The 25,972-nt window shown below is 45.1% G+C and overlaps 1 protein-coding gene across 1 annotated transcript in view; it reads right to left on the reverse strand.

Annotated features, from left to right (window-relative positions):
- Positions 1-25,972, reverse strand: part of CFAP92 (cilia and flagella associated protein 92 (putative)) — an 88,431-nt gene that overhangs the window by 30,756 nt on the left and 31,703 nt on the right. Inside the window, exons 5-8 of the mRNA XM_044301560.1 lie at positions 21,454-21,544; positions 19,950-20,185; positions 17,292-17,402; positions 9,616-9,800 (exon numbers count right to left, since the gene is read on the reverse strand). Of these exons, the coding sequence (XP_044157495.1) occupies positions 9,616-9,800; positions 17,292-17,402; positions 19,950-20,185; positions 21,454-21,544 (623 nt within the window). The remainder of the gene's footprint in view (positions 1-9,615; positions 9,801-17,291; positions 17,403-19,949; positions 20,186-21,453; positions 21,545-25,972) is intronic.

The raw sequence follows: 25,972 nt of genomic DNA on the forward strand, positions 1-25,972 counted from the left end.
TTTATTTTTTCCATCACATTATACACTGCTCGATTCATAGTTACGACCACCCTCCAATCCATCAGTGGTGGTCATGCTTGCACACTATAGGAAAAAGCACTAGCCTCTCAGGTGGCCAGGACTGTGGGAGCGCACATAGAAAGGTGCTTTTTCCTATAGTGTGCAAACTCAACCACCAATGCTGGATTGCAGGGTGGTCATAACCATGGAAACGAGCAATGTATAATGTGATGAAAAAATGAATCCAGCCAGCAAAGGAGGCAATATGGACAATCGCAATACATTAGTAAGTACCTTTAATTAACCTCCTTTACATAATAAATGCTATTTGCTGAAATGAGACAACCTCTTGACCCACCACCACAATAATAAAAAGAAAATTGGATTTTTGTACTTACCGTAAAATCCCTTTCTCGTTCAATTCATTGGGGGACACAGGACCATGGGTATATGCCCAGCTACCACTAGGAGGCAACACTAGATATCAAAGAGGTTGGCACCGCCCAGGTGGTCCATACCCTCTCCACAGACACTAGGCTAATCAGTTTGTACCAATAGCAGAAGGAGAGAGAAACAAAAGCGAAGAACCAAAATGTACTGGACCAGGAAAGGAAACGAGAACAGCAGCCTGGTAACAGGAAACAAAGTCAAAACAAAGGGTGGGACCTGTGTCCCCTAATGAACTGAACGAGAAAGGGATTTTACGGTAAGTACAAAAATCCCATTTTCTCGTTAATATCATTGGGTGACACAGCCCCATTGGACGTCTCAAAGCAGTCCCCGAGGGAGGAAAGGAAATCTCATGCAAAAAGTTGGACGCACAGGTGCTGGAGTACCCTGTGACCCGACCGGACCAGGAGAGGCCATAGCATGAAATGGTTCCAAAGGAAATAACTATAGGAGACCGTGAGGATTCCAAGAACAAGTGCCTGGGAAAGGAGCCCAAGAAGGAACAAGGGGAAACACCCGGTTCCTCCCAAGGTGGTATAGGGAGCAAGGCAGATGTCCTGCACAAGAACCAAGAGATGAACAACTGCGCATTAAAGAGCCGGAGGAAGGATCTGGAAGAACCAGGGCTCCTCCTGAAGAAACAGGAGAGTAGCACAGCAACGTCAGTTGGTAATGACCTAGCACTCTGCATATGGAAGGATGCTCCAGGAGGAGAATCCATAAGAGGACAGACCCAACAAGAAAATTAGACTATGAGAGTACCTGGCAGAAGGAAAAATGCCTGGAAAAAGGATGGAGCAGTCCTTAACCAAGGAGAAAAACTTCCTGGAAACAAGCTAAAAGACCCTGTGGACCGCCCAACGGCAAAAGGAAGGCGCTTCTATAAGCCCTGGAAGCAAAGGAACCCGACCAGAAAGAGGACCCAGCAAGGAAAAAACTCTAACTTGTCGTACAGGGTAGAGAGGAACCATGGGAAGAGAGTGAGCCTCCTTCCGCAGCAAGGCATGTGGGCAAAGAGAAACACCCTATGAGACGGTGGAAACCCCATCCTGCTAGAGAAAGCAGCCAACCCCTGGGGGAGGAGGGGCTCCAAGGTAATGGCCCTGCTTCCCATAAAAAAAAGGCTAGGATTGAGCCCCCAAAAAACTAACAAAATATTGCTGTGAAGCGTAAGACCAGAGATATACTTGGCCACATGAAGTCTGCCAGGTACATACTCCAACCACAATGGCCTGTCGCATACAGTGCCTTGAGATAGTACAAGTACACCACCAAGCACGATGGTAATGAGGTGCCAGATGCATACTAGAACCAGAAAAGGGTGATGAATACAGCATCTGGGGATGGTACCATTACTCCGCATCAAGAGGGGCCCCATGATTGCCTAGCACACATTAGAGCCAGGAAAACACACCCAGTAATGCAGGAGCAGTATGGGCCACAGACTGTACTAATAGGGCAAAGCACTTGGAGATACTATAAATACTCTGCCTTCAATGGGAGTAATGTGAATGCATGGTGCACACGATAATAAGAGTAGAGACATAGCTGCAGCATCTGGAAATGGCATAAGTACTGCGCTTGATAAAGGAGTAGAATGACTGATTGATGCACACTAGAACCAGACATGTGTAATGGCGAGAAAAATGGATGTGTAATGCAGACTAAAAACCAGACAGGTGTAAAGGCTACAGCATCTGGAGATGGTACAGGTACTCCACAGAAGAAGGAAGCAAGGTGGCTGCACGGTGCACACTAGAGCCAGACAGGTGCCATGGCTACAGCGACTGAACATGGCATGTATACTTCGCCTGTGGTGTACACTAGAACCAAACACGTGTAATGGCTACAGCCTCTGGAGGTGATACAGGTACTTCACCTAATAAAGGAGTCATATGGTAAACCAGGGCTCCCCAGTAATATGTTGCGTGGTGCACGCTAGCCCCAGGAAGGTGTACTGGTGGCCTGGAACACTCTCCGATTAGGAGAGTGTGTTTAATATAGCCCCTGGATTAGAGAAATTACTGAAATCCAGCTGAAAAGGAGATACCTTGGAACGAGCAAAGTCTGCCGGATATAGCATTTGGCAATGGTATGAGTACCACCCTGTGAAGGGGAAGGTGTACGTACCTAGGACACCACATAGGTGTGCTAGCGTGCTAAACAAGGTGACGGGTTAAAGCACCACGTACTGGGGAGGCGGCAAGCTGACTTACCTGTGTGGATAATATCCTGTGCAGCCAGGGGAGTGCCATCTAAAAATCCACTAAAGGGGAATCCACCCTGGAGATGAGAGGTTCCTCAGTGGACATTTTTCCTTGACCACCCAGAGAGATTATGTATGGTGGAAGACCGCCTGATTCTCTGTTCAGAGTCAGAATCGGTGCAGAGGTGTTCACCGAGGAGGCGCAAGATGCGGCAGGGAAGAATACGTCAACAGCCTCAGACCTGTCCTGGGGTGACCCGAGGATACGGAGGAGGAGCGGGACTTAGTTGTGACAACCCAAGGTCATTTGCGGGACCTGGTGTCTAAATGTGTGTGCCCCGTCCGTGGAGGAGTTCCTGGGAGGGGCAAAGGCGGCCACAATTTGGGCAGCCAGGCTGGTTCAGCGACTCCACCATGAATTGGGAGAGTCGAACAAGGGGGCTGGGAATGAGAGTCCCCTCTGGAGGAGGATATGGGGCTGATAGGGAGCCTGAAAAAAAAAAGAAAAACAGCCAGCCAGAGGCTTTCCTACCAGACCCCAGGTGTCGTGTCCCCGAAGAGGTGCTGCAGAAGAAAAATGTAAAGTGGAAACCTCCCTCCACACGGTTAAATCCCGCGCTTGGGTGGGATAGGAGGGGAAGAGAACCCCTCCCATAAGCCGAGAGGAGCGGGGAGGGGCCAAGATAAAGTCCAGGAAGCGAGGGGGGCTGGGAGAAGACGCGGCCTAGGAGAGAAAGAAGACGGAGACTCGATTAATGAGGTGGCCGGAAAAGGTGGCGGACCGGAACTGCGGGAGACCTGGGGACCTCTGGAATGAAAAAAAAAAAACGGGCGAGGGGGGCTCCTGAGGAGAAGTGACGCTGAGGGAGGGTAAAAACGGGGCAAAAGGAGCCAGGAGGACAGGCCAGGGAAGATGCGGCCTAGTCCGGGCAGAAGCTGGGGACTAAAGTAGAGGGAAAGGCCGGGAGAGGCATGGGTGGCCAGGGAAGTGAAGGATGAAGGATACCCAAGGGAGGGAAGAAAAAGGGGAAAGGAGGGACCTAACCAGGCACCACAAATAAAATGAATCCCATCCCTTGGCCAGAATGAACCTCTTGGGGCAGGGATGCAGGGGAGAATACTTACCGTCCGGCGTCTTTAGGCGCCGCAGGGTGACCCCTTCGGCAAACTCAACACTTACGTGGGATTGCCGGCATACCACTGCGGATGCAGTAATGGGGACTGGGTGACCGGCGTAGGTACTTCAAGTACGCGCCTGAAGGGGGTGCAAGTAAAGTGGTAATCCACGATGGAGCCCCATCCTGCAGCAGGCCGAAACCTGCAGAAGAAAGGAAAAAATAATCAAATAAAAATGAAAAGCAGCAAGACCTGCAAAAAAAACTGAGCAGGTCATGTCTGCCTCCTACAGACACTAGACTAAAACTGATAGCCAAGTGGCTGTGGAGAGGGTATAGCCCACCTGGGCGGAGCAAACCTTTTTGATATCTAGTGTCGCCTCCTAGTGGTAGCTGGGCATATACCCATGGTCCTGTGTCCCCTAATGACATTAACAAGAAAATGCATTTTTAGCTGAATCAAATTCTCTTTTTCATTTTTAAACATTTAATTTCAGAAGCACTGACTACATTATATCTGTTCAATAGTCTACTCTGCACATTAGTCAAAGAAAACTTCAATTATAAAAATGCATTTGGCTGATTAACTCTAGAGCAATATTCTCCTTTTTTCCCTGCATGAAAAAAGCTGGAGGGAACACGTGCTGTTAATGTCTGACTTAATACCTTCGCTAGTACACTTTGTAATAGCTGATGCAATTAGCTTTGACCCAAGCAGTATAAATAATGAGCAGAAAATACCTGACTCAATAACAAGCTAATTACTGTAAATGATTGGGGGATTTATCAAAGGGGTATTCCATATGATAGGGGATAAATAATCGATCAGTGTACAACATGCATTCTTTAGGTTTTCAAATCCTCTCCAGTTTTTTAGTGGAAAAAATATAAAACAAAAGCTGTTGTTCTTTCAAACTTCTTACCATGGAGCCATGCTAAAAAGGAACCTGTACAGTTAAACATGGTGTCTGATCTGCAGGCAAGATGTCATAGAGCAGGAGGAGCTGAGCACATTGATATACAATTTCATGGGAGAAGATTTAGTATAACTGTATAATTGCATTTTATTTAAAGGGAACCTGTCACCAGTTTTAAGGTGTCCTAACTAAGGGCAACATAAATAAGTGACTGATTATCTTAGCAAAATGCTGGGTCACTTTCTTTAATTGACCCAGTCAATCTGCAAACATCTTGTATTTAAAAGCTCCAGCTGATAATGATGAGTCCTGAATATTCATGAGCTCCTGACTCTTCCCGCCTACCTGCTGCTGATTGACAGTTATTTTCCATATAAATCAGCAGCAGGTGGTCAGGGGAGTGGCTATAGCTCTGAATTAAATAAACGCTGGACTCACCGACATCACGCTGGACTCAAATCAGCTCATTAGCATGCGGCATCTTTGTGTGTATATTATGAGATAACCATCTGTCACACCAGTAAGTGAATACATCGAAGGTACTTTTTAGTAGTTAATGATTGTATATAATTAGTTAGATTATAATCAAATATCCACATGACAGGTTCCCTTTAAGTGCTGGCTCATGCTCGGATTGGGAGTCTAGTGGGCAGTACTACTCAGTGATTGAAAGTTCTCTCTGTATGCACGCACAGAGATTGTTGTATTGTAAGATAATTTTACACACATAATTAGGTACTGATTGGTTCTGTCCCCTTTAATATCTAATTCTATAATGATATTCCATGTAATGTAGTGAGGTAGAGATAGTTAGATAACATACCCATCACCCATTGTGCTGAGAAGGCTGCATTCCTGAGTGCTCATCTCAGAGACTTGCGTGCTACACAATGGACATCCTTGGGAGGAGGGGCTAAAATGGTATCAAGTCTTGTAAACACAGATAGTTAATTGGCACTCCATTGAGGAAAATTATCCAGGTAGGATGTATTGATTTCAAACACTATCCATATCTCTTGTATAACTATGGGGTGTCGATCATGTGCTACAACATGGCATCCGGAGTTCCCCCCATATTGTGTGCAGGCCAGTGATTGTTATTTACTTTTACTACTCTGTAGGTCATTTGTCTGTTTTATAGTTTTATTCTCACATTTAGTAAATGTATTTATTCACTTAGCCTGTGTACGCTTATTTATTCTCAAATTTTTTGAATTCCTGTTAAAACAACGCTCATACAGGAAAGGATGTCAGTCACTGATAAAGGATGGCCCTGGGGATCCAAGGCATAGAAAGAGCAGGGAATTCATTGAAAAAAGTTATACTGAATCATTTCACACAAAATGATATATCCATCTGTTTAAAGCCTCCTGCTCTATATCATGTTGCTTGCAGATCAGACTGCTTACTCAATGTGACAGGTTTCCTTAAAATGGGTTTCAGGACTTTTAGAGGCGTTTCCATGAGTGAAAAATATAATTGATACTTTTACTTATCTCTATTACTATGCTCTCACCAGCTCCGGCCCTCTTCCAGTCACTGTATGTAGTATAAGCAACTATGTAATGCCCATGCACTAACATGACAGCCAATCCTCCTTAAAATGTATGAAGAAATTCACTACTGGGTGTTACCAAATCCCTTGTCAAAGAATGTCTCTACACTGTCTCAGTATCTAGGGACACCCCCCCCCCTCCCCAAGTGGTAAAACTTTATTTTCTAATTTTCGAAAAGTAATAACAAAGGAACGTCACAACACGGAGTTCTAAGACATTATGCTTGAGCATTGTTATAGTATAGGGAATACAAGAATTTAGTAAAACTGATTTGTCAGGCGGGATAACAGGTCCGCTTTAAAGGGGTTTTCGGAAACTATAATATTCATGACCTATCCTCCATCAATAACTGATTGGGGGTCTGAGTCCGGGCACCCCACCGATCAACTGTTTGAAGAGGTCACAGTGCTGCAGCCTCCTTTCAGCATACCAAGCACAGCGCCATACATTGTATACTGGCTGTGCTTGGTATTGCAGCCCAGGACCATTCTCTTGAATGGGACTGTGCTGTGACCAATGAAGGTGATGTCACTGGCCTAGGAAGGGACTGTGGTGCTCACTGAAGCACTGCAGTCTCTTCAAACAGCTGATCAATGGAGGTGTTGGGACTCAGACCAATCAAATATTGATGACATTCTGAAGAGAGGTTGTACTGAGCACTTTGACCCCATAAGTGTTTTACAGAGTTTGAAAGTTTAATTTCTTCCTATAAAATGTTGCTTTAGCAGGGGGTAGCAGGAGAAAAAGCACCCCATAATTTGTTACCCACTTTTTCCTGAAAGCGCAGATTTTGATGGATTGGTTTACAGGTGCCACTGGTTTATATTTTTTTTTGTGATTGTCTTTTAGGTAGGGTATCATTTTTTGTGGGATGAGATGACGGTTTGATTGGTACCATTTTGGGGTACATAAGACTTTTTGATCGCTTGGTGTTACACTTTTTGTGACGCAAGGTGACAAAAAAAATGGCAATGTTTATTTTATATTTTTACAGCATTCACCTGAGGGGTCATATAATGTGATATTTTTATAGAGCAGGTTGCGTCAATTTTTTTCACTTTTTTTTTTGTCCCACTCTGGGACTTCAACTTTTGGGGGTCTGATCCCCTATACAGTGCATTACAATACATCTGTATTGTAATGCATTGGCTGTAAGTTAATTACACACTGTAATACACTTCAGCCTGCTTCCTGTGAGATCCAGGGGGCTTATAGGGAAGGCAGCCACGATGCCTAAGGAAAGCATCGGGCTGCCTTTCCAGCCTTCGGGTCCCTGTCACAGCAGAGTGGGGACCCGATGAACACCGGGACCCATCAGGATACCGCACATTGCGTGGTCAGCGCTGACGGCGGCATTATGAGGGTTAATGCGCCGGCATCAATGTTTTCAGGGATGCCGGCGCATACAGCAGGGGTCTGGCTATCAGTGACTGCCGGACCCCTGCAGCTCATCAGGCAGGCGCAGCGCCCGCCTGATCAGCACCCCGTACCTGTATGGCGCTGGGATTTAAAACACAGATCCCAGTGCCGTATATATACAGCACTGGTATCCAGGGCCGGTGCAAGGATTTTTGCCAACACAAGCGAAGCTACATTTTGGCGCCCCCCCCCCCCCCCCCCGCGCACCGGTCCACTGGCCCATAAGACGCACCTAGGTTTTAGAGGAGGATAATATGAAAAAAATATATTCCATTACACCTCAGGTCAGACCAGCCAGCAATCAGACCCCCAATGCCTCAGATCAGCCCCCCCATGTCAGCCATTAGCCCCCCATGTCACATTTCTCCCCCTCAAGGCCTCCATGTTAACACCTGAGTGGGGCTGTGACTGTCTGACTTCTGCTGCTGGCTGCGTCTTCAGTCTGACTGACGGCTGTGTCTGTTAGTCAGACGAGACACAAGTTATGGTACGTTCACTCTTGCCATATCGATTGCCACTCAGCTTTCCCAGGAACAGATATGCCTAGGTGATGGCCCAATAGAATGAGAATAGAAGCAGAATAAAACAAATCAAGGAATCATTGTCATCTTCCGGTCTATTCTGAATCTTAAGAAGATGGCCGAGATGAGTTTCTCCGGGGTTGTATAGACCTCTAGCTGCCATCATAGACGCTAAGTATGATGATGTTTACTGATGACACTTATAAATGGACATTAGTGATCTCACCTTCCTCCCCCGTAAGTATTATCACTCATCCCACAACTCTGAATGCTGCAGCTTCCATATCTGCCTCTCCACACGGAGCGTGACTCAGACGGTCAAACCTTTCCCCTTAATTTAATTCCATTAATAAAGTACTAACCACACCATGGGGCTGATGCAACAGATCATGAATATTCTCATCCCTGTTACAGGAAGATGAAATATTAAATATTCATTTACAGCAATGAACCCAGAAAGCAACATTGCAATTATATCTCTACTCTTGACTCCTTCGGTGTATGAAATAAGGGGCCACAAGGGACGTAACACGTGGCCTACTGTATAGCGTTCTCACATGAGGACCCCTCACAGTCACTAATTATCTGACGGGACCTCAAATGCATTACTGGGATTCTCCCCTGCAGGTGATGATTTCCTGCAGTGCTCAGCTCAGCTCCTTTCTTAATGAACCCAGGACGCCGGACGGTGAGCGCAAACACAACACAGACACAGTCAGCTCGCCTCACCTCTAGTCCCTGCTTCAATTTCTTGGTCCCACACCTCGGATTCAATTTCTTGGCGGGCGCAGGCCGCGGCTGCCTGTGTCTACTCACGCCCCCCCCTGTGCAGGTGACTTGTCAGTTGTCACTAGTGGCAGCCAGAGCGGCGCGCTGAGCCAATGAATGAATATCATTCATCTATCTATGATCATCTATCTCTGCCTAAGTGCCTAGCTAGCTATGTTGCCCTGCCGGCCGGGCGGCCTGGCACACAGCCGCACACGCAGGCTGGTGGGGGGGGGGGCCTTTGATATCTGTTGCCCTGAGTCCCTGACTACTCTAGACTAGACGATCGCCGCGGCCGGCACACAGGGCGGGCGCGGCAGGTTCAATAAGTCAAGTGCAAAAAAAAAAAAAAAAAAAAAAAAAAAAAAAAAGCATTCATTCATTCTTCCATTCTTCCGCCCTGCGCAGGGCGCGCCCTAAGGCGGCCGCTTGGTCTGCCTTATGGTAGCGCCGGCCCTGCTGGTATCCTAAACGTTAAAGATATCCTTAAATCATCGTAGTGTTAAATTACATGGTACCTATTCTTTGTTAACGAGTCAGAATTGGAACTCGCTGTACAATTCATTGTTAGGATTTCAAGAAACAGTTCACAAAGTTTATACAGTGACTAATACACCAGAACATCTGGGTTTGGAATATGGTCTGTAAAATACAATAGGTTACCTGTAAAACACTAATTGGCGTTGGTAATGCGGGGAGACATGTAGCTGAAAGGATCCGAATAACCATTGGATTGAGATCATGTCTTTGCTGATGGGACAGTAATGGAGTGTTTAGGGCCAAAGTCACATAACAGTCTAATATATGATATGAGCACTCCTGCAGACGACTGGTGACTGACAGATCTCCTGAGAAAAAGGACATTATGTAACGTTATTTACTGGTAAAGGAAATGCAACCATTATTCACATTTCAAACCTACTATCAATGGCCGAGTCACCACTGAACATTTTACGGCAGCTGTCTCTAGCTTTGGTGCTACTTGATTTGCTTTATTTTCCAGTAGCAGGATTTTATAATTCAGTATGCATTTGCCTGGGCCTTGACCCTGTAATCCAGTCCTGTCAATTAAATGGGTATTCTGTTATTGGATAGAGGATAAGCATTAGATTGGTTGGGGGTCCTGCCGCTGGGACCTCCAGCAATCATGACAATGGGGGTCTTGAACCCCAAAGGGCCCACAAATCGGCATGCACACTGCTCCTTTATTCATCTCTATAGGACCTTCTGGAAACAGCAGAGCACTGTACTCTTCTATGTCTGGCAGTTCCATACACATGAACTGATCACAAGATTTGGGCCCTCCGTGACCCCAGTTTGAATGGAGCTGTGCCTTTCCATTCAAACTGTATGGGAGTGTCAGAAACAGCAGAGTCCTGACCCTCCAGCTTAAATGCAATGGGGGACACTGGATCCCTGAGCCATGGAATTGGTGGACTCCAGCTGTCAGACGCCCACCAATCAGACACTTATCACCTACCCTGTGGATAGGCAATAAGCTGTCATTATGGAACCACCCCTGCTGCAGTATGCATCCACAGAACTAAGTAGAGCATGTAACTACAATATATGTACTGTTCTACACTTCCTGCACATTAAAGAGCTTCTCCAGGAAAGAAAAAAATGGAAATACTGAAAAGCATGTTATTATAAATAAACGTATAAATGTCTTTAATTATCGATAATGTCTCGTTTTGTTTAGGGGACAATCAGTGAAAGAGTCAAAATGGCCACTGTCATATTTATGAGCATGTAATCCGTCCTCCTAATGACACTGCAGGGTGGCCTGTGTGACAAAGCAGAGCACAGAGCCCTATGTAAAGTCTGCCGGTATCAGTTACTATTGAGTAATCTGCCGGCAGCGTCAGAGCAGGAGGAGCTGAGCAGACTGATATCTAGTTTTGTGAGAAAAGATTGAATAAAACTTGTAATTTATAAATTTAAGTCTCTGCATTTTCTGTCTTCAGTTGTACATGGAGGAAGTGTTATCAATGATGGATAGCCCTCCCTATCTATCACCGCATTTCCGTTATTCTGATCCATTATAGGAGGAGAACAATCAAAACTAGAAAAGGTACAATTTCTGGGGAAATTGTGTGAAGTGTTCTTGCCTCCACCAGTAGCTTACAACTGGAGTGGGCGGAGTAGCTGGGTGGAGTGGCTTGAGTAACTGTTGTGTGGTTGGATTGGCTGGAGTAACTGTGGAAAGGTTGCACCTAAAAGTCGGGGTGGTTGCACCTATTTGATTGGCCGTTGTAGACTCCGCCCACTTTTATAAATTTTGACCTTTGTCTCACACTGACCCACCCTGCCGAGTTTTGGTGCTGTGGCTTAAATACTGTGAGAATGACAGCCGTTTAAAGGTTTCTTATTGAAGTCAATAGGGAAAATCTGATTGGTTGTTTGTGGCTCCGCCCACTTTTTAGCATCCCCAAAATGAGATATACATTGGCACAGTCCTCCAGTGACCAACTGTGCCAAGTTTCAGAACCCTGCCATTAACAGTCTAAGAGCAGCGGCAGTTTGAATTTTTCCCATTTAAACAAATGGCTGAAATTTGATTGGCCGTTGTAGACCCCGCCCACTTTTTACATTTTTTTGACCCCAGTCACCCAATGACCTACGGTGCCAAGTTTGGGTATTCTGGCTTAAATATTGTGAGAATGATAGCAATTTAAAGGTTTCTCATTGAAGTCAATAGGAAAAATCTGATTTGTCGTTGTTGACTCCGCCCACTTTTTCAATTTTTGAAGCCGAAGTAATCTATGGCCTGATTTCTGAGATTTGAAGCCCCTGACATCAATAATGGCAGCATTTTTCAATTTTCAGCATTTTTCAATTTTCCCATTGAAATCAATCAAAGAAATCTGATTGGTTGTTTTTGGCCCCGCCCACTTTTCTGAATTTTAATCCTAATCCTAAATTGTCCAACTGTACCAAGTTTGGGGATCCTGCCATTAACAGTCTAAGAGCAGCGGCAGTTTTACATTTTCCCATTAAAACATATAGCTGAAGTTTGATTGGCCGTTGTAGACTCCGCCCACTTTAAAACATTTGAATTCTAGTCACCTATTAACCGAATATATTAAGTTTACCAACCCTGCCATTAACAATGTTGAAATGGCAGCAATTTAAAATTCTCATTGAAGACAATAGGGAAAATCTGATTGGTTGTTTGTAGCTCCGCCCACTTTTGAATGTCCCCAAAATGTGACAGAAATTTTCAGGTTGACCCCATGACTAAGTGACCCAAGTTTGGTGAGTTTCACTCCGAAGCTGTACGAGTGACAAACGTTTGCATTTTTCCAATAAAACTCTATGGGAGAAAAAAAGAGGTTTTCGGGGGCCCGGAGGGTGGGATCGGTTAACAAAGCACAAGCAAGATCCTCGGGTATGTGCCGACCAAGAGTGCAAAGTTCGGTATTGATACTCCTAAATCTGTGGGAGGAGTAGCAATTTGAACGTCTCATTGTAGTCAATGGGGAGAATTTGATTGGTTCTGTGTGGCCCCGCCCACATTTTCGGGTCTCCGAAATGTTCTAACAAATTGGGCGTTGACCCCATGACTAAGTGACACAAGTTTGGTGACTTTAGTTTAAAATCTGTGCGACTGGGAGCGATTTGAAAATTTTCCCTGTCAAAGTCAATGGGAAAAACGTGGATTGCTTAGCCGTGGACATTTTTAGTGGCAGCAGGGATAGCTGAACGTTTTGATATAAGATTTGTGTAGGTGGGCCTGAAAATGAGGGAGTGGTGGCAGTTTAGAAATCATGTCCTGATTTTTCAGCTTTTGCCAGCTCCCACTCTAGCTTTGCCATTCATTCCTATGGGACAATTTTCGCCACAAGAACCACGATATTCCGTGAACCATTCGGCGAAAGTTCCACAAAGTAATAGCAATCCGATCGGGAACAATCTGCACGTTTTGGTAAATTTTTGTCTATGTAGTGTAAAAACTGTGGGAGGAGTTAGGGTGGCAAATTTGGCTATAATAAGAATAAGAATATATATGTGAGATAACATTAAGTGGTCTTGCTATGCAAGAACACTTAATAATAGAAGTGCTGTATTCGGCAAAGCAGTAACTGACTCGAATGGAGCTGAACAGACTCCCCTGACTACAATGGATTCCGTTCCGTTTTTGTTCGGGAACTTGTTTTTTATACTGGACAAAAAAAGTCTTGCATGCCACAGATGTCCTGAGCTGAGCCTCCAACCCAGATGTGAACAAGCCTATATAATACATACTCCAGATCACTCTTTTTTTATTTTCTTACTGCCCCCACGTTCGCCCTCTGTCAGCTCTCTAAGCTGCATTGCAATACATTGTCAGGTCAATAATAGGGTCGAGCATCCCATCTGGCTCTGTACTCTAGCACCTGTACTGTGCATGCACCAGTAGATCTGCTTTTGCTTCCCCAACATTGCAGATCCCTGTTAAGCATGTGCTGATGACTTCATTCTCCACCTGAACAAAGGCAAGTGCCCCCTCTTCTAGGTGGAGGATGATGTCATCTGCGTTGCTGGGGAAGCAGAGGCAGATCTACTGCGCATGTGCTGAAGTATAATCTATGGCGCAGGATTACAGGACCAGAAGAAATGTCTGTCCCTGTCGATCAAGAAGAGGGAGGAGCGGCCATCAGTACAGAGCGGAGGAGTTCTGGTGCATCGTATAGAAAAGTCCACCCCCCCCCCCCCACCATGCACTGAAGGCCTAATTTACGTATTAATAAAAAGTGAAAAACTTGTGTGAATGGCACGATCAATCTGCGTAATTAAGGTATCGTTTTACTCAGCAGGATCCACTTTACCAGGCATGATGCCAGGTTTAATAGGGTTGATCCTACAGACAGATGCTCTTTAAATGTATACTTCTTTTAAACATGGGAGCCTATAGACAATGAGTTCGACCTGTCAGGTGCACTTTTTATCTTTCTTTTAATCTGCCACACATCTCAGGATATGTAGAGTTAAAGGGGTTATCCAACTGCTATAATGACAAACCCCCCCAATGCCCAGGGCACCGCTGCGTCTCCCTGTCTCACAGATCAAAACATCCGTCGTCAGGGGGGTGCAGCCAATAGCAGGCCACGACGGGGACAGGCCTCCCTAGTGTCTCCCGCAATGCTAGGGAGGCTCGTCCCTATCGTGGCCTGCTATTGGCTGCTCCACCATCGCCAGATGTTTTTATCTGAGCGACGAGGAGATGCAGCGGCAGCCGTGCAGGGATCCGGAGCTACGCAGGTGTCGGGGAGAAGGTAAGTATAATGTATATGAGGGGCCCAGGTATTGGAATGGGGGGGGGGGGGGGTCATTATAGGGGTTGGATAGCCCCTTTAAAAAAAAGAGGACCCATCTGTCCATGTTGTATAAACCACATGTAAATTTTATGCCAGCAAGCTGACATGGTACAAACTGGATAGAACATATCTGCTAAACAAACACCTTACACAAGGAGGAGGAAACTGTACAAGTAAAAGCCGCATATTCAGCACTACTATGTAACAAGACAATTTACATTCTTCCACAACTACAGCTCTGCACTGGGGAACCAGCTATTATGTATTATTCAGGTTCCAAAATGTTGTGATATTTTTGCAAGTCAGGTATTACAAGTAACATACAGTGGAACTGAGAATCCCACTGATCTTTCAGATGATTGAAAATAATTCTCAAAGAATAGTACATATTCCCAGGGAGATATGACAGCTTGGAATAAAGGTGGCCCATAGTGCGGCATCAGCCTCAATGCTGGTCTCACTTCTTATGATAATACAATGTCTGAGCAGGAACTAGGCGGATACGACTCATTCTATCAGTTAAAGGGGTTGTCCGAGTTATAAAAAAAATAATATAACACTGTAATGCTCCATTCACACGTCCGCAACGGACAGCAGCAATGTGCGTTCTGCATTTTGCGGACCGCACATCGCCGGCACTATAGAATATGCCTATTTTTGTCCGCAACTGCGGACAAGAATAGGACATGTTCTATTTTTTTTCGGGAACGGAATTGCGGACCCGGAAGTGCGGGTCCGCTATTCCGTGTCCGGGCAGCACATCGTGCTGCCCCATAGGAATGAATGGGTCCGCAATTCCGTTCCACAAAATGCAGAACAAAATTGCGGACGTGTGAATGGAGCCTTAGGGCTCATTCAGACAGCCGCATGCTGTCCGCAAAAATACTGAATGCTATCCGTTTTTTTGCGGATCCACAAAAAAACGGATCCGCAAAAAAAGGATAGCATTCAGTATTTTTGCGGACCCATAGACTTCAATAGGGCCATGTCCTGATTTACACGGACAGGTATAGGACGTGTTTCATTTGTTTTGCGGAACCGTGGAATAGAAAAGGGCCCCATAGTAGTGAATGGGTCAACATCTAATCCACAAAAAAAACTAATACGCATTTTTGCGTATAGCATACGGCCGTCTGAATAAGCCCTAAATCTGATGGTCAGCAATATATACATAAACTAAGCAAGTTTTAGGCAAAAAAGTTCCACATTTCCATGGTTTTCTTCTGGCCCTTTGTTTACCTACAATAACAACAATCTCTGAGGTTTTCCTCATAAATATTTGTGCAGCTCTCCCTGCTCTGAAAAGGGAGTGAATAAAAGTGCTGCCCTGAGTGACATGTCTGACCGCTGGGATACTCAGCAGCATGTTGTATGTGTAGGACTACAAGTCTCAGCTGTATAATGGCACTGCTGATACACACAGGATCTTCCCCCTACCTGCTCTTGTGCAATGCTCTGCAGAACTCCTATAGTCTGTCAGCTCTGTGTCTGCAGGGTGAGGAGGGAAGATCCTGTGTCTCTTCACTGCCTGCAGCTGCTCACCAAAGCCTCCAGCCCTCTCTGCTGCTGAAGGGGTTAATCTTTCCTGAAGTATCCAGTGAGAGGGAGACAAAGGGGAGACAGCAGCTGTGGTATTTTGGGGTCAGCTGTGCAGGGGGCGTGACCAGCACAGTGACGTCTAGTGCACAGACACATATCTGCTCTCTCAGGCTTGTGCACAAATCATCATCAGAGCAGGGAGAGAAGCTGACATCACAGGTCATGTGACCCCCAGTGAAATCTGAGAAAGCAGCAACTGCAGATAAAGTGAGTGAATTGTAAAGCCTTTACATTTGCCTAATAAGAAACATACAAAGAACAAAAAAATAACTCCGACAACCCCTTTAATTGTATGTTGACATAGCCGAAGCAGGAACGGGCCTATAATTAATAGGCCAATCTTGGGCAACAATATTATAGTAGCAAAATGGTGAAGCTACAATAAAAACACTAGTTAGGGGTCCAAAAAGAGAAAAAAAAAAAAAAGCATTTTGTTTTTTTCTGCCTTTGGTTATGATAATGCAACAATATTTATTTGTTTATTTCATTTGTACAATGCAACAGTACAAATGTGTAAGGGTACTTTCACACTAGCGTTATTCTTTTCCGGCATTGAGTTCCATCCTAGGGGCTCAATACCGGAAAAGAACTGATCAGTTTTATCCTAATGCATTCTGAATGGAGAGAAATCCGTTCAGGATGCATCAGGATGTGTTCAGTACAGTCTTTTTGCCTTTTCAGGACGGAGGTAATACCGCAGCATGCTGCAGTTTTATCTCCGTCCAAAATTCCAGAACACCTGCCGTAATGCCGGATTCGGCATTTTTTCCCATTGAAATGCATTAATGCCGGGTGCGGCCCCGAGTGTTCCGGAAAAATGGATCCGGCATCCGGATGACACCGGAGAGACAGATCCGGCTTTTCAATGCATTTGCCATACGGAACAGGATCCTGATCCGTCTGACAAATGCCATTAGTTTGCATACGTTTAGACGGATCCGGCAAGCAGTTCCGGCGACGGAACTGCCTGCCGGAATCCTCTGCCGCAAGTGTGAAAGTACCTTAAAATCATAGCGCTAAAGAAAAAAAGCACATACCCCATATGGATTTTTTTTTCCAGCTTCCTTTTACATCACATGCAATATTAAATGGTACCATTATAAAGTTAAAAAAGAAAAAAAAAAAACTGAACGTAAAAAAAAAAAGCTATGGCTTCGGGAAGGCAGAGAGTTAAAAAGAAAAACATGGAACAGTTTTGGTGGATTAAATTCTTAAATTTATTGTTTACTACTGTAACATATTGTACATGTATTTTTTTTTTTTTTTTTTTCATGCAAAAGCCTGTGGAAAAAACACAGCTGACACCAAAAACCAAAATACCACAGCTGCAGGGAATGCGAACAGTATGATGAGGCACTTCAGGTGCACAGTATAATCTCATGCTATTCAGCCACTTTTGAGCTGCTTTTCCACAATACATCAGCCACTGTCTACACTTACCAGCAAGGAGCGGCATGAAATCAATGCTCAAAGTCAAGCACTTCCTTTCTCCTTGAGGTATTCGAGCACTTGCCGTGTTTTCATACCTCTCTGTCTCTGATTTTTTCCTGACTGGGGAAATAATGGAATAAACATGTAATGAAATACAGTAGTTTCCGAAAAAACAACATCCATTAAGTTAGTCTGTGTAAAGACGACTGGCTATAATTGCTGAATATCAAATTACAGAACAGATGCCACACTGAGCCTGCTCTCATTATGCAAGGTTCACAAGATCCAAAATTACCGCACTGCTTTCGCAGCACAAAAACAACAGGGCCGTTGCCTGTGCTATGCAAATGCCACACTGTGTTTTTTTTTTTTTTTAAGCAGATCATTTTTTATTAACAATTTTACAAAATACAAACAAAAACATGAAATAAATACAAGGAGGAGATATCCACACACAAAAATCTGATGTTCAGACAATAAGCAATTCTTTAAACACATTTGATTGCCATGTTACAATAGTGGATACATTAAGCAAAAATATACCCTTTCAAATGTATCTCAACATATAATAAACAGTGATGGCCAGTTCGCAGTGTTCGCCTGCGAACACATGCGGGCTGCCATCTTGACTCGCAAGTCCAACGATGCACAGGTAAAGCCCTTACCTGTGCGCAAGCCGGTCTGAAATCAAATGCGGTCACCGGGAGCAGGCAGTTCCGAGAACAGCCCGATGAAGGCCCCCGGCGGCTGTTCTCGGAACTGCCTGCTCCCGGTGACCACATTTGATTTCAGACCGGCTCGCGCACAGGCACAGGTAAGGGCTTACCTGTGCATCGCCGGACTTGTGAGTCAAGATGACAGGTCGCATGTGTTCACGGGCGAACACTGCAAACTGGCCATCACTGATAATAAACCACCCCCCACGCAGCAATGAGACGGGCACAACACATCTAACACCAATGCCCCTGGTCAGGATGCAAAGAACCAGAGCCCACACTCTAGATATGGCCTTATCCCCTGCCTTTTCACACGACTCCTCCATCCCAGGACCCCCATCAGAACTGACATTCTGCATCCTGGTCGCTTGTATATGTAACCTCAGATCCCACGCCTATCTCCAAAATCACTCCTTCCAACACCTCCAAGGCAGTCATATGCCAAACTATGCCTCATTATTCCTATACGATACCCATTTATCCCAGATCTCATCGAACCTAGCACATGGTGGTTTTTAATGCCAGTTTAATTAGTTAACGCTGGCAGTATGCTCTGAGATCTGTGCGTTTTTTTGCCACCTTCTGTAACCAGTATTCTTAGAATATAATTTACTACAATGAAACAACTGGCTGATGCAATACCCTGAGGTTTTTATTTCAGTGTCTCAGTGAAGCTTCATAAACTTTATATATGTTGCTTTCACAGCTATAACGTCTGCACATAGTCGAGTTCCATTATTATGACCACCAGCTAATATCAATATCTGGAGCCATGCTGACTGCACTGCATCCCTCAGCTACTGGAGGGGGTGAGGAGGATCCATAGAGCGAACATGACCATTCAGGTGGTCCCACAGCTGTTCAATTGGGTTCAAGTCTGAGGAGTTAGGGACCCAGGGTAGTATTTGGAAGCCTTGGTCATGCTCTTCCAACCAATGAATGGACATTTCTAGCAGTGTGACATGTCGCATTGTCTTTCTGCCCCATCCACGCCAGGGAAGACATTCAGCATGTATGGGTGTATGTGATCTGCAAGGATGGAGTTATAACCCAAATTGGTTGAGAGTGCCTTCCACATGCATGAGTGGTCCCAGAGAATGTCATGAAAACATTATCCATACCATAACACTCCCACCAACAGCTTTGTAGTTTATTTATGCAAAAAGAAAAAGCCATACACACAGACAAGTGTCTATGCATTTCATTACATAAAGACCCTTGTCATGAGTAAGGGTCTGTATGTATGTCCTGAAATGCGTAGATGCTGTTGTCAGTGTGTATGGCTTTTTGCATTTTTGCATAAACTACAGATTTTTATGGAGGCTGGATTTCTCTATATTTTTGTGCAACGCTTTGTTGGATTTGTTTTCTTATGTATGTTTATCCCAAAATGCATAATATGCAATTTATATGTACCTCATGCCCACTCTAAAAGCTTCACATTTTCCCAAAAGGGGATCTAAAAGGTGTTTTCCAATTTCAATGCGTTTTTAAATAATCTCCTCAACCAAGGATACCTGTCAAGGGAAGCATACTTACCTGCTCCGCAAGGCTATGTTAAGGCTTTAGTTGGGGATACGTCACTGCTGCAGCCATCTATTGGCTGCAGTGGTGCATGTAACTCACACCTGTGCAGTAAGTTTATATGCAAGGACCAAAGCACAGTAAAGACAGAAAACCAAGCATTTGGTTAGATGATTTATAGTTTCATTGCCACTGATATATCCTTTTACCTTAAAAAGTATATCAGGAGATTACGATTACACCTTGCTTTAACACAGCAGCAGGAGAGAAAGCCTTGGAGAACCTCAGAGCAGTCTGTGTAACAGTATAATAAAGATATGGAGTGATTTGGAGATCAGCAGGGGAGCTCATGTGGATATGTGTCCACCTTCTACTTAAGCAGAAATACTCTGTAAAATAAAGCTGTGGACACTTTCTATACATGTACCTTCATATGGGATAACTGTATCAGAGTACTTCAGATGGTGCAGAACACCATGTTCTCCCTTGGATGATGATACTTCTAGTTTCTGATCTTTTGAAGATTGTATGTTCGATTGGAGTCCCTGTAAATTGACTTTCATGTCTGCCGAGCTCTTTGCTGATTTCTTCTTTCCAGTCTGTCCTGCTGGCGATTTTTCACACTGAGCCAAGACGGATAAGCCAGTATTAGACATCTCTAACCTGTCAAAAAGATCAATAAGAGATACTAGCGACTGGGGAGGCAGATCATGCCAATGCATGTCATCTTGTATAGTTGCAACTTGCAATAACTTGTCAAAAAATATTACGGCAAACAGCTTTTACATCATAAATATATCATATGCCGTCTGTATTTATAATTTATTATATTCCAGTCATAGTTATGATACTGTACAACTTCATCACCGATTCCAGATGCTGACACTTTCAGGTTTTGAGTGGAGTTAGCCGGACACAAGGATCCCCACACCAATACCCCAAAAATGGGGTCAACTAAAATAGGGACCCATCTCATCTGAGAGGTTAGACCAGGAATCAGCAACCTCCGGGACTCCAGCTGTGGTAAGACTACAACTCCCTGCATGCTCTATTCACTTCTATAGGAGATCTGAGAACAGACAAGCGAGCATGCTGGGAGTCGTACTTTTGCCACAGCTGGAGTGCCGAAGGTTGCAGACCCCTGGGTCTCTATGCCCTCTGATTGGCACCCCACATACACAATTGCAAGGTGCCAAGTACAATAAATGATTTGTTCTAAGAACTCATACTACAGCGGCAGGCTTTTTGAAGATCCTCTGTTTATCACTTTGACAAATAAAATCTGTGTGCCCCCCGAGTTTTGTGGGTATTTTTTTTCCAATTTGCCGCCCTTGTTCCTATGATATGTCCCCCCTGTGTTTTGGCACCCTAGATGCTAATACACTGCAGATTCCCAACAGTGATTTTCCGGAGGTGAAGTGGGCATGTTCGCTCTGACGCTAACCCTTCACTGCATGGCCTAGTGGGATATGACAGCAAAGAGTTTATTCCATGCATCACCAACAAAACTTTAGATGGAAGCAGAAGGCAGACAACATCACGGAAGCAGAAGGCAGACAACATGCTGCAGCACTACATCACAGCAAGTTGTAAAATCCCCTTAGCAACAATCATCAGCAATGCGTCTTGAAAGCTCATGCGGCAGGTCGGTCTGACACTGTCTATAATGATTGTGCTGCATCAGAGCGAACATGCCCACTACACCTCGGGAGAAAACCCGTGGATGCATTTCTGCGGCAAACCACAGTGGATTAAGATATAGGGCACCAAAACAAAGGGGGCACATATCACAAGACTGGAATGGGGGCGGTAGCGCAGATTGGAAAAAAAACAACACAATAATCAGAAAGAAATGCAGTTCAATATGCAGGTAGCATGTTAAACCAAACTTGGTGTAGGTAGAGGGGTTGACCGGTTGATAAAACTGCTACCTTTTGACTGAAGTGTCCTGCTCCAGGTCCAACATGCCAGGTTTTGGGAATATGGCAGGTGGAAATTTCTCATGTTTTGCACCCTTTAGGGCTGTTAAAATAAATGACAAAAAGTACATTAAATCATAATTTAGAGGGATACATTAATATCAGTCAGGGAATTCTAATGCCATAAAAAAGTGAAACACAAGATACAAGATACAAACCTTTGTTTAATGAGTACTGGTTTCAAACCACTAAACCACCAGCATGCTGTTATGCAGCTGAGATTTAGGATCCCAAACCTGCCCACAGCAAACCGTGATGTCGCTGCAAAGAACAGTAGAGGAGAAACAAACTTAGGGCTCATGCACACAAAGTATTTTTTGTCCGCATCCAGTACGCAAGTTTTGTGGATCCGATGCGGACCAATTCACTTAAATGGGCAGCAAAAGATGTGGATAGCACATCTTGTGCTGTCCGCATCCATATGTCTGTTCCGTGGCACCTGCAAAAAAACATGTCCTATGCTTGTCTGCATTAAAGGACAAGGATAGGACTGTTCTGTTATGATCTGCATGTTCCCTTCCACAAAATGCAGAATGCACATGGCTGGAATCTGCAATTTGCAGACTGCAAAACAGGCTACAGTCTTGTGCATGAGCCCTTACTGGGAAAGAGTCCAGATCCTTGGCTTCACTGGCGCAGTATGCATGCACCCAATGCCACTGGAGAAGAGTCCCATTCGGTTTTCATTCCTTAGGGCTCTTTTACACGAGTGAGTATTAGAATCGATGTTCTCCGATGAACCGAAGTTAGTTCTTCACAAAGTCACTCGTGACTTTGTTAAATAACCTCAGTAATTGACTTTTAAAGTGGAAAACCACTTTAAAACTTAAAACCAAACTCTGCTTCGGTTCAGACTAGTACCTCGGAACTGAAGCAGAGTTCGGTTTCAAGTTTTATAGTGGTTTTCCACTATAAAAATCAATTACCAAAGTTATTCAATTAAGTCTTGTACGACTTTGTGAATAACTAACTTCAGCTCATCGGTACTTCTGTATCTCTACTGTGAAAGAGGCCTTAGTGTTTGTGGGCACAGATGGGTTTGCTGTGGGCAGGTTTGGGACCATAAATCCCAGCTGCATAACACCATGTTACTGGTTTAGTCACCCCAAACTAGATGACAGGTTCCTGTTAAGATTAAGTACTCATATGACATTCTAGTAAAATAACGGGAACACAATCTAAAGGAAAGACAATGAAATTAACCAGGATCCCATATTTGCAGAAATGTAAATATTCTGATTTTAGGGCAAATACTTTTTAAGAATTAAGTAGTTGGCTCAGAACAGATATTGGTGACATATTGCAGAGTCAGGCACTATAGTCTATGGGCCAGATTTATCATGACTGACAGCTTACTCCACTTTCACATATGGCTAAAGTCAGTTTTAGCCAAGTCAGATTTATGATCGGCCCTTTAAGACTGTAATAAATGTGGTTTGATGGTAGCAGTTTATCCGTCAGTAAGCAGCTTTACAAAAGTCGCACATCTTTACGAAAAAAGTCGCACGTTTTTATGAAAAAGTCACATGTTCTATTAAAAGTCTCATAAGATAAGCATGGTCCTCACTGGAGTGAAATTGCAACTTTTTTGCGACTTTTTAAATAGTCCCAATAGTAAATCTGTCTAGAGATACATTTACATAAGAAAACACGCCCACTTTCAGAAAACTGGTGAGCATAGTGCAGAGCAGAAAAAAGTCGCAAATTTGTGCGCAGTTTTAGCGTTGGGGACTTTTTCACTCCATTATTCTGAACTGAGCTAATGATAAATCTGGCCCAATGGCTTTTCAAGAATCACTTCCACTTCATTCTAGTGATCTGTGAACATCACATAGACGACACGCCAGTCGATCAGGCAAATTCTAATGATAGGTTACCGATGCCTAGGGTGAGCCAGATTCCCCTAGATTTGTAATATTTTCAAATACTCTGGATATTACTACTACTTTGGATACTAATATCAATAAAAGTGATACTAAAAAAGCTGAGTAATGAAGTCTGGATCACATGACTAATCACACACACATTAAAAATGCACCAATGCCCAATCTACAAATAATTCTCACAATATTTGTACAATAACTATCATTTTCAGTACACTACATTTTTTAGAGAAGACTAGAAAAGAACTGTAATTAGTCATTATCATTACAAATGCACTCCACTCTCCATTTTACTTATTTAATATATTAAGCCACATCAGCTCTTTTCTTTGAGAGCACTAAGATTACCTCCTTAAAGGGGTTGTCCCACGAAAAATAAGGAGATTTTTTGTGAAACTCACCTGTAAAATATTTTTCTCGTCTTTTCCATTGGGGGACACAGACCATGGGTATAGCTTAGAGGTATTACTAGGAGGGACACTATGCAAAAAAAGAAGCTCCTCCTCCTCGGGCTATACCCCCAGGCTCCACCAGGAGGACTTCAGTCGTTGCAAAAGCAGTAGGAGAATGGAAAAACACAATGGAAACCATCACACAGCACACCATGAGGCGTAAATGAAAAAAGGGGCGGGAGCTTTGTCCCCCAATGGAAAAGACGAGAAAAAGATTTTACAGGTGAGTTTCACAAAAAATCTCCTTTTCTCGTACATTCCATTGGGGGACACAGACCATGGGACGTCCAAAAGCAGTCCATGGGGTGGGGAAAAAGAAAAAACCCGACACCGCCAGGAGAAGAAACGTCCAGCAGTCAAACAGGAACCACAGCCTGCAATACCCTGCGTCCAAGGACAGCATCAGCAAGGGCCAGCGAGTGCAACTGATAGAACTTCGTGAAAGTATGTAATAACGAGCAAGTGGCCGCCTTACACAACTGGGACGCGGAGGCGCGATTGCGTCTAGCCCAGGAAGCTCCCACCGCCCTTGTGGAGTGAGCGGTAATCCAAGACGGGGGAACCTGGCCACGAACACGATAGGCCGCAGCAATAGCGGAACGGATCCACTGCGCCACAGTGACTTTGGAAGCCGCCAGACCCTTACGAGGCCCCTCAGGAAGAGAGGGAGTCCGAATGACGGAAAACAGGCGGTAGCCCCCAGATACACCTTCAGGGCCCTGACGACCTCCAGGGAGTGGAGAGCGCGTTCCTTGGGGTTTGCCGAAGAAGGACAAAAAGAGGGTAGGACAAGATCCTCGTTAAGGTGGAAGGGAGAAATCACCTTGGGCAAAAATGATGGACCGGCCGGAGCACCACTTTATCCTGGTGAAAAAACCAGAAAAGGCTCCTGGCAGGAAAAAGCGGCTAGCTCTGAAACCCGCCTAATGGAGGTTATGGCCACCAGAAAAACTACCTTTCAGTTGAGTAAGGTCAGCGAGACCTCCCTCAGAGGCTCAAAAGGCGCCGCCTGAAGGGCGCGCAGGACCAAATTGAAATCCCAGGGGGGCAAGGGAGGAACATACGGAGGAACCGAATGCGCCACCCCCTGCAGGAAGGTTCTCACAGGACCCAAAAAGACAATGGACCTTTGAAAAAAGACAGCCAGGGCCGAAACTTGACCCTTCAGAGAACTGAGCGACAGCCCCACCTCGAGGCCGGACTGGAGAAAGGACCGCACCACTGGGACAGAGAAACGAAGGGGCGGAAAACCCGAGTTTTCACAAAAGGTCAGATAGGCCCTCCAGGTGCGATAATATATCCGTGAAGAAGCCGGTTTTCGAGCCCTGATCATGGTTCTCACTACCAGAGAACCCCCTCTTCCTCAGGATGGAGGTCTCAATAGCCACGCCGTTAAACAGCGGCCGTGAATTCTGGTGGAAGAGCGGTCCCTGAGACAGGAGATCCTCTCTGTCGGGAAGAGGCCATGGAATGTCCGCCAGCATTCGAGCGACATTGGAGAACCAGGCGCGGCGAGGCCAATCCGGGGCGATGAGAATGGTCGGTATCCCCTCCGCCTCGATCTTGCGCAGCACCTTCGGCAGCAGAGGAAATGGAGGGAAGACGTAGAGGAGGCTGAATTGCTGCCACAGAGACACCAGCGCGTCCATCCCGTACGCCTGCAGGTCCCGAGAGCGAGCCAGGAACACCGGCACCTTGTTGTTGAGCCAGGACGCCATCAAATCCACGTCCGGGCAGCCCCATCGGTGGCAGATGTCTTCGAAAACCTCTGGATGTAGAGACCACTCTCCCGGATCCACTTTGATGCGACTCAGAAAATCCGCCGTCCAGTTGTCGACTCCTGGAATGTACACCGCCGACAACACTGGAACATGAGACTCCGCCCAAAGGAGGATCCTCCGATGGTCTGGACGCGAACTCCAACTTTTAACCAGACGTCTCAATTTCCAGAGCCCAGGCGTCCTGAACATGAGCCCTCCAAACCTGTTGAAAGGAGAGCGGACGGCCCCCCACCGGGGGCACCCCTTCATGCGGAGGGCTGCTTGGGAGCAGGAGGACGGGCTGACTGAGCCCGTGGTCGCCAAGAGGGCTGGGGCTTGAAGAAGGGCTTTTTGCGTCCTGGGATCCCCCGGATGA

Source organism: Bufo gargarizans, chromosome 7, assembly GCF_014858855.1.
Source record: "Bufo gargarizans isolate SCDJY-AF-19 chromosome 7, ASM1485885v1, whole genome shotgun sequence".
In the NCBI taxonomy this organism is placed as follows: Eukaryota; Metazoa; Chordata; class Amphibia; order Anura; family Bufonidae; genus Bufo; species Bufo gargarizans.